A 10,170-nucleotide genomic window follows, 5' to 3' on the forward strand; every position below is an offset into this window, starting at 1 on the left:
GTCAATCGATTGACTCTCATCCATTTTCGGTCCATTTTCTATTAACAAAAAAATATAATGAGCATAAATCCCTAAAGCTTGGAGTTAAGCTCACCAAGCAGAGCAAATGCATTATTATGTAATTAAAAATGGGGGAACCCTAAATCATAAGGTAAGCTAAATGAGTCGGAACTCGGAAACATCAACTCAATACAAGCTAAATGAGTGAAATCACTCAATACAAGCTAAATATAATGTAATTAAAAAGGAACATAACTATAAGAAAAACTCACTTTCAATTCGGTGTTGAATGCGTGAATGATGATTTTGAGGTTACACGAGTGAAGAATTTTCAAAATTGGTGTTGAATGATTTTCGTGTTGAATGAGTGAATGATTTTCGGTGTTGAGTGAGTGAATGATGATGAGGTTGAATGATTGTTGAGGTCGATTTTGAGAGTAAATAGTTTCGCTGCTGAGTAAATGATGAGGTTGGGATTGTTGATGAATCTGTGAGAAATCGGGAACATTTTAATTTTTTAGGGTCTAATAGTATCTTCAACAGCGCATAATGAAGATAGTGTTGTAAATGATACATAATCAACAACGCATAGTAAAGATGGCGCTGTCAATGATACTAATCAACAGCGCAGTCTTAAGGAAACATTGTGGAAGAACTCCCCATTTAAATATAAAGAAGGTAAGTGTTCCACAGTGCAATCTTAAGGAAACGATGTGGAAGATATAATAATTTTTATACTAATTCATTTTTTTTAATGAAATTAAAGTTAGTAATCACATTATGACATTCAATTAATGACAATTAATTAAATTTATAGAACAATTAATAATAACAATAAATAACATTCAAACAATTAATCGATTAAGCAATGTGTTAAGCGATTAAGTGTAGAGGAAATAATTTTGTTGATCATATCGATAACGCTTCTTACCGAATGCGTTGTTGTATAGCTAGAAGAGAATAAATGAGAGATAAGTATTCAACAACGTTTTTTGTGAATGCATTGTTGAATTCAAAGTAATCAACATCGTTTTTTTGTGAATGCGCTGTTGAATTCAACGTAATCAACAACGCATTGTTAAAGAAGTGTTGTTGTACAGGTATAACGACAACACATTCATAAAAAAGCATCGTCAAATACCATTATTCCTAGTTCTACACAGTTAAGCGTACAACAGAAAATAACCTAAATGCATACAGAAATAGAACATAACATCAAAATGAATGCATACAGAAACACCAATTGACAATTATATGAACACACTGAATTTCAACTGAATTCATATATTGAACATTACTTACACTATAATGTTTACATAAACATATATTACATAGACCAAATCATATACATTACATTGAATATTAATTGAATTTCCTAAGCTACAATTTGTGCAAAACTAATCTACTATACATTTAGCTATGATTTGTCAACAGAACTAAGTACAAAGTTTGACCATTGTTCTCTAATCTGGTTGACTTCGTCATCTGTATATGATTTGCCAACAATCTTGATTTCATTAGTTGGCCATTACTGAATGATCTCCTTCATGAATTTCAGCACGTAATAGCCGTAATCTACTTGGTTTGTTTGGCAAGGGATCTGCAATTAAAATAAAGTAAACATATAAGTATAACCTTAGTTGAAATATATACATTACATATATAATTGTTTGAGATGATTTATGCCAATACCTTTATATGAGTCCACTTGATTTTGTGATTTGGTAACTCGTTTCTACTACAATTATAGCTTCTGCAAACTCTCACCGCACTGAACAATAGAAAATGTACTTAATTACTAAACAACTAGGAAAGTGAAAGTGTAACTAAAAGTTTAAATGGGTAGTTCACTTATCTAGAAAACAAATCTTTCATAGCGGAGTACTTGTTCAGATCACCATGTGACAATGAGTCAAAGTAGTATATTTCTTCATTGACTTGATTGATGGCAACCAAAACTCAATGTTACCTAACAAAACATATGTACATGGTTAGGAATTAAGCACAACAAACATACTAAAGAAAGAAATATAAAAGACAATTAAAAATGCTCATCCGGTATTAAAAGGTGCAAGAAATAAATCTGCATCCTCTTTATGAAGGATGAGATTATCTGTAATTCGTTCTCTCTATTCCAAAATCTTATTTTTGTCACTTGACACCAAAGCGGAAAGGTGTGGGGATATGAACATCACCTTTTTCTTATTTACCGAAGTAAAATTTTCATACAAGTACCTAACATATATAACACAAATGTTAGTTAATTATAACGCACCGCCATGCAAAAGTGAGAAGTTAAGAAAACATAATTTACCTCATATATATACACACAGCACTTGCACCTATACAATCATGTTTATATACATTCTGGACTTCACTGATGTCAACGTATTCATCAATATTATCCCCGAAGACTTCCTTGGGAATTGATATAATTATTATACAATCTCTCATCTTCTGTATATGCCCCAGCAGCTGAGTACAATAGTTGATAGTCTTCTTAGAGCTCACATCCTCAGTAGATGACTTTGAGCTTACATCCCCCGAATATGGCTTAGTCTTTTGGGTGCTACTAGGGGTGGAATGTACATTTTCTTGAAATACTCAATAAAAAACATATCAATTATAGATTAATAAGTGAGCATAAGGTAAAAAATCATGCCTTAGAAGGAATTACTTGAACAAGGTCTACTGGTCAAGCCACAAAAGTGCATATAGCCCCTCCAACTGTGAAGATATCCTCGTCGAGGGGAATTGGCAGCAACACATCATTATCGATTGCAACATCAATCAAGACCTTCACATGATGGCATGGGATATGTGCATTATGCAGCATAGCTTCAACCGACTTGTGCACTCTCCCAACACCCACTACTCGACTAGTTGGGGTATCCAGGAAAAGTTTGCAAGAAATGATTTTCTGTATGTAAGTTAAAACATATAATTAGTTAACGACTAAATTAAAATAAGTTAACTAAATTACTTCAGGAATGCGAATCAGAATGAGAATGTTGTAAGGTGTAGGTGTTCAACTCTCATTGACGTTTGAAGGAACAGTGTCAACAGTACTAGCTAGTCGTTGCCACTCAGCTTCCTTCGCCTTCCTTAATTGCTCAAATTCGTTGAACCGTTGCATGAGGTCATCTAGTTGATTTTGAACCTGGCTCATTTGGGCTATGGTTGCACGCTTTGGATGGGGTACAAATGTTCGCTGGCTAACCCCAAATCCTGCACCTCGGATACGACCAGGGTAGACAGGCAGTCCTAGTGCTTGTCAAGTATTATGCGACTATCCGGGTTTGCCTCCTTTTCTTTTAGGAAAACCTAACAAATCAAGAAAAAATATAATGTTAATTAATCACATTTTGATAAATAAAGTATAAAAATTAAGTATAATTAAAAATTAAGCACTCACAACACGTCTTGCCGCTTCTTGAACTTTCTCATTGTCGATGACACCATCCTTGTTCTTACGGCCATCCAGCCATAGAATATCGAGTTCTACTTCATGCGGAGTCATAGGTGTATTGCTTTTGTTCTCGAACTAACAAAAAATAATCAATAATAATGTAATTAGATATATATGCATACATACAAAACATAACCAATAATGTACTTATAAATTAACAATACTTATAATGTTTTCCTCAATTCATTTATACCCAGCTCGAGAAGCTCGGTATGGATATAAAGGCTTGGATGCCCTCTTGCGGTTTTCATTACTTGATTTTTAAAACAATAAACAACATTAATATCAACAATAATATAAAAGTTAATATAAAGAATATGATTTTACCAAGAAAGACTCGTCTTGTGTGCGTAGGGTGGCAATAATCTTCCAATCTTCTTAATCAATGATATTTGCATATTTAGTTGGAGGTTTTAGGTTGACATTGCCATCAACATCTCTGAGTAATTTTTCGGCATCGGTTCGGAATTGTCGGAGAGCCTTGCTAGTCGATTTAAGGATATATTCCTTATGCGCCTCACCAATATCAAAAGTTGACTGAAATAAAAACACATATATATTATATATTGCATAAAAATACATGCATATACGTACATTGCATGAAAACATAACACATATACGTACATTGCATGAAAACGTAACACATATACGTATATTGCATGAAAACACAAAAACTGAAAAATAAACTTACTGTTATTTCATTCCAAATACGCTCCTTCATGATATTCCCTACATCACTCCATTTGTTGAATGTTAGCTTCACATTCTGCCTAACAACAACACCAATGTAGCTTACTAATATGTTGTCACCCTTTGAGTTTAATGGTTGGCCTTTAGAGTTCCATTGAACTTCTATCTTCACATCCTTGCTTCTTGACCGAATGACATTCTTCATGGAAGTCATTCCACGTGGAGTTCGGTTTTTAGCAACGATTTGTTTGTCTTGTGGAGTCGGTGTAGTTTCGTCACCACTGTGAGCACCATGATCGCCACTTTGGGAAGCCATTGATGAAGTTTTTTGAGGTTTTTGAGAGTATCAGAGTATATGAGAGTATGAGGGTTTGCTTAGAGTATGAGGGTTTGCTTAGAGTATGAGGGTTTGCTTAGAGTATGAGGGTTTGCTTAGAGTATGAGGGTTTGCTTAGAGTATGAGGATTTCTTTTCGATTAAGTTTGAGAGCGTAGAGGAAACGATTCATATTTTAGATATTTAAATTTTATTAACAATTTAACAGCACATACTAAAAGTTACGTTATTGTATTGACATCTTCAACAACACATCTTAAGGATTGTGCTGTTGTATTGACATCTTCAACAGTGCATATTAAGGATTGCGCTGTTGTTGTGTATCCAGTTGTTTACTACCCATTTTCATGAACACATCAACATCGCTACCTATATGTAGCGCTATTGTATTGACATCTTCATCAACGCATATTAAGGATTGCGTTGTTATTGTGTATCCAATTGTTTTTCATGAATACATCAACAACGCTACCTAGATGTAGCGCTGTTGAACAGAATCTAATTGACAGCGCAATCGTAAATATGCGTTGTTAAACTGAACTCATTTTCCAAATTAACAGCGTATTCGTAATTATGCGATGTTAAATTAACATTTTATATAATCGGAAAATATGTATACAACGTTGAATTTATGTTAATTAACATGAAGTTTTCATGAAATAGATTACTATATAATTGTGTTTATTAATACAAAACTGGAAAAATATTAAACGTTACGTTTTGTTAATTTGTTTTTGGATTTATTTAGTATTGTTATTTTGTTTATTGTGTTTATTAATATAGAACAACAAAAATATTAAAGAAAATAACCATTCAAATAATTAACAAAAAATAGAAATTAACATCCAAAATAATTGTTTTATTAATCATTCAGAGAGACCAAATACATTATAATGAACTAAATGATTTCGTACATGCAAATATAATGATGTAAAAAGATAAGTTATCTCCTAGTGTAAGGAAATACTTTATTCTCATCTATGTATGAACTAACTATTAAATTTTTTATACAATGAATATATTTTTACTACTCATTTACATTACTTTTACTTAATAATTGTACATTATCAATAATAATAAAAAATAAACCATTAGTATAAATGATAAGAATGTGATAACAATCTAATTCTATGAAATTTGAATTTTTTAATTTACAATAAATTTTTTATCCTTAAAATAAAATTGTTGTCATACATTAGTATTTCTACCTAATACTGAAGATTTATATTTATCATTATATACGAATGAAGATCACCATTTCATTTTATATCTCAATAAAAAATAATACTTAATTAAAAAAAAAGTTTTAAAAATATGAATTAATATTTTTATATTATTTATTAAAATTGACATTCCAATATCATTGTTTTAGGGAAAATGTCATATTTATTTCATTACCTATGCTCTCTGGAATTAGATTATAAATACCTCAATCCCACTACAGAAAAACCACAACTCAATCTCAGGGATGGCAATAGATCTAGCAGCACTTGGCAGTGTTTCAACAATAGCCACATGTCTTGCAACCTTTGCCGTCCTCCTCCTCTTCTGCCGCCGTCTCGGCCACCGCAAATATAACCTTCCACCAGGCCCAAAACCATGGCCTATCATAGGTAACCTCAACCTTATTGGATCCCTCCCTCACAGGTCTATCCATGCTCTCAGCCTAAAATATGGACCCATCCTCCATGTTTGGTTCGGCTCCAACCCTGTTGTTGTAGGCTCTTCCATAGAAATGGCCGAAGCTATGCTCAAAACTCATGATAACACTCTCGCCGGACGACCAAAATTCGCAGCCGGCAAGTACACCGCCTACAACTATTCCGACATTACTTGGTCCCAATATGGCCCGTACTGGCGCCAAGCCCGCAGAATCTGCTTGTTAGAACTTTTCAATGCAAAACGACTTGAGTCATATGAAAACATTAGAAAGCAAGAGTTGCATCTTTTTCTAAATGAACTCTTCAAAAATGAAAACAAGACTATCTTCTTGAAAAACCATCTTTCCGATCTGAGCCTCAACGTGATAAGCGGCATGGTGTTGGGGAAGAAGTACACAGTGAAAAGCGACAACGCGATCTTTACTCCAATTGAGTTCAAGAAGATGTTAGATGAGTTGTTTTTGCTAAATGGGGTGCTCAATATTGGAGATTTTATACCTTGGATAAATTTTTTGGACTTGCAAGGTTATATAAAAAGGATGAAGGTGTTGGCCAAAAAGTTTGATAGGTTTATGGAGCATGTGTTGGATGAACACATAGAAAGAAGGAAAGGGGTGAAGGATTATGTGGCAAAAGATATGGTTGATGTGCTTTTGCAACTTGCTGAGGATCCCACTCTTGAGGTTAAGCTTGAGAGGCATGGAGTCAAAGCTTTTACTCAGGTACATATGGCTTATCACTCTTTAATTTCTAAATTCTTCTATGTAAATGCTAAAGGAGTTAAATTGAATAACAAAATATTTAATTACTAAAAGATGTGGGCAATGCATGTTTTGTGTTGCCTTATAGAATTATAAAGAATGTTAGTAATGGATGTTCCCCAAATTGTTTAGAAAAATTAATGTACCTATATTGACAAGAAACTCTTCATTATTCTATCATCTAATTGCTAAATGAATAAAGTAATGAATATGATAGGTCAATTATCCACAAAGATGTTGTCCCAATTAATATGTCAAACTAATATAAACATATTATTATAATTAAAAAATTTAAAATTTATTATTTTTTCTATTTATTTGTCATAGTTATTAGTTTGAAACATATTTGAGTAAATATATCCTTTAGAATATGTATTCTATAAGCAGAAATTTTAAACTTTAACGTAAGATCTATTATTATATCATTTTTTAATCATATTTTAAAGAAAAAAACATTAATATGTTTGACATTTTGAAAAGTAAGGAGTATTATTAATATCAGTTATCAAACTGGTCTTCATAAAGTGATATAATAGTTAGATCGTTAATTCAATGATTAAAGTGTATACCGTAAAATTTTGGATATATATATTGTACTAATATTAATAAAGAAAAGTTAATAAAAAATGTGATAAATAATGTTATTTAAACTATTTATTAAAACAAAATGTATGATTTGATGGTGATAAAATATATTTTAGAAGTATAAATAAACCTACTGATTATGATTTTGATCCTCCACAATAATATTTTGGTAATGACAAATTTTTTATATGACAGGTAAGATTAACATAAAAATTTACTAGTATGATAGATATGATTATATAAGAGAATAAAATATATATTGGGATAAGGAGATAAATTATCTCTTCTGACTATTAAAATCATAATGTGTATTCTATTTAATTATTTTCTATCAAAATATTTATAAAACTAAACAAAATAGTATATATATCATATTTTTACAAAATAAGATAAAGTATCTACGAGAAGATACTTTGTTGGCATTGGTATATTATACTTAAATGGTTTGCCCCTTAAAATGGCTCGTACGGTGCAGTTTTCGTAACACCGAAGATAAGTATTGATAAAATCCTTAATTTTTGTTTTATTATTTATGATGACCGTATCACATGTGTTAGACAATTAATATTAGTTAAAGGAAATAAAATACCTGAGCAGGTGGGGTAATTGTTGCCCATGATCGGGATTTAAGCCAATTAATAATAAAAATCAATGAATAATAGAACGGACCCACTTTCGAATAAATTGGAAGTCTTTTAGAACCATTAACAAACTATTTGTTTTTTCCTACTCCACTCATCTATAATTTGACTGATGCATAAAGTAAAGAGTAGATAATGTATTTAAGAAACTCTTATTTGTTTAGATTTTTTTAGACTAATATCTAGTCCTTCAAAATTTTATAGTGTAGAATTTCTAAATAGTAAAAATGCAAAATAATACTAAAACTTAAGCTGGGACCGCCGCAACTTGATGAATGTAAGAGGGTGGGTCCTCCTTTGCTGGCTCCCAGAAACTCCTCCAAGCTAATGTGATAAGCAAAGTTGACTTAATAAAGTCAGACAAAAAAAATGATGTAAAAATTGGGAAAATAAATTAAGGTAATGAATAAAATCAGACTCTTTTACACAAAGTTATTACTTTTGTTTTTAGAGAGAAAAAAATATATACAAAAATTGTAAAAGATTTTAGCATTATCGCTGCATCACCCTTATTCATTTTTTATTATTATGGATTATTCAAATAGTAATCTAAATGAATAATAAATATTGCACTGACTATGTATAGATTTTTACATTATTAGTACATAAATATTACACTATTATTTTTACTATTCGATAAAAATGAAACTCATTAAATTTAAAGATTAAAAATATCATATGATATTATTTATTCATTTTGCTTTTCACATACTTTCCTCATTTTTTTAGAGAGTATTTATGTATCTTCACTAGATGATATATATTGAATAATAAATTAAAATTAATCGGTAATAGTAGAATAATAATTTTACAACCACATTTTTTTTTGGATTTGCATTTTATATTCTATATTTGATGATTAATTATGATTTATATCTTTCAAATTGCAACATATTTCATATCACAAGATTTCACTGATTATTTTTGTTTATCTCTTTGATCCCTAATTTCTCAGGACCTAATAGCAGGTGGGACAGAGAGTTCTGCTGTAACTGTAGAGTGGGCCATCACAGAACTCTTGAGAAAGCCAGAGCTATTTAATAAAGCCACAGTTGAACTAGACAGAGTAATAGGAAGAGAGAGATGGGTTGAAGAGAAGGACATTGTGAACTTACCTTATATTACTGCCATTGCTAAGGAAGCAATGAGGATGCACCCTGTGGCCCCAATGTTGGTGCCAAGGCTAGCCAGGGAAGATTGCAAAATTGATGGGTATGATATCCCAAAAGGGACTCAAGTGTTGGTCAATACTTGGACTATTAGCAGAGATCCTAAAATTTGGGACAACCCAAATGAATTCCAACCAGAGAGGTTTATAGGTAAGAGTATAGATGTTAAAGGGCATGATTATGAGTTGTTGCCATTTGGTTCTGGTAGAAGAATGTGTCCTGGGTATTCCCTTGGCCTTAAGGTGATTCAATCAAGTTTAGCAAATTTGTTGCATGGTTTTAATTGGAGACTACCTGGTAATATGAAGAAGGAGGAGTTGAATATGGATGAGATTTATGGATTGTCTACACCTAAGAAATTCCCTTTAGAAGCAGTTGCTGAACCTAGGCTTCCACCTCATCTTTATGCCCTATGAGTATCATAGCTGTCTAAAGCTTTTTCTGTAGCTTGTGAGATAAATAATTATGGATTTGTGTCAGCTTTATGTTATGTTGCTGGTTTGCCAAAAATAAAGTTGCTTTGTTTTTTAAATAACAATGGGAGAGATGTTAGCGTTTTGGACTTAATCAGTGCTACAATAGTAGATGTACTCATTCGGAATTGTCCAATATACCATTGTATCGTATAAATGAGGATAATGCTAAATCTTGCCCAATCCTATTTCTTATAATTAGTAATCAGACTCACCTCTTCATATAAGTGTTGTTTTTACCGATACGCCAACAGTCTCATGGATCCTAATGTATATTACAAAATCTTAATTGTATATAATTTCGAATCCACCTGATATTGCCATGTGTTGTTATACATATATATACCCATCTTATGAATCAGGCTCTCTCCAATCAAATGATCCT

At 31.8% G+C, this 10,170-nt stretch overlaps 1 protein-coding gene across 1 annotated transcript; it reads left to right on the top strand.

Annotated features, from left to right (window-relative positions):
* The first annotated feature begins 5,912 nt into the window (after positions 1-5,912).
* On the top strand, positions 5,913-9,879 carry LOC109340659 (cytochrome P450 71A1-like). The gene is made up of 2 exons (XM_019578375.1): positions 5,913-6,878; positions 9,099-9,879. Exons 1-2 carry the CDS (start codon positions 5,964-5,966, stop codon positions 9,726-9,728), a joined length of 1,545 nt encoding a protein of 514 aa, XP_019433920.1. The 5' UTR covers positions 5,913-5,963; the 3' UTR covers positions 9,729-9,879.
* The last annotated feature ends 291 nt before the right edge of the window (positions 9,880-10,170 follow it).

Source organism: Lupinus angustifolius, unplaced genomic scaffold (assembly GCF_001865875.1).
Source record: "Lupinus angustifolius cultivar Tanjil unplaced genomic scaffold, LupAngTanjil_v1.0 Scaffold_224_18, whole genome shotgun sequence".
Taxonomy (NCBI): domain Eukaryota; kingdom Viridiplantae; phylum Streptophyta; class Magnoliopsida; order Fabales; family Fabaceae; genus Lupinus; species Lupinus angustifolius.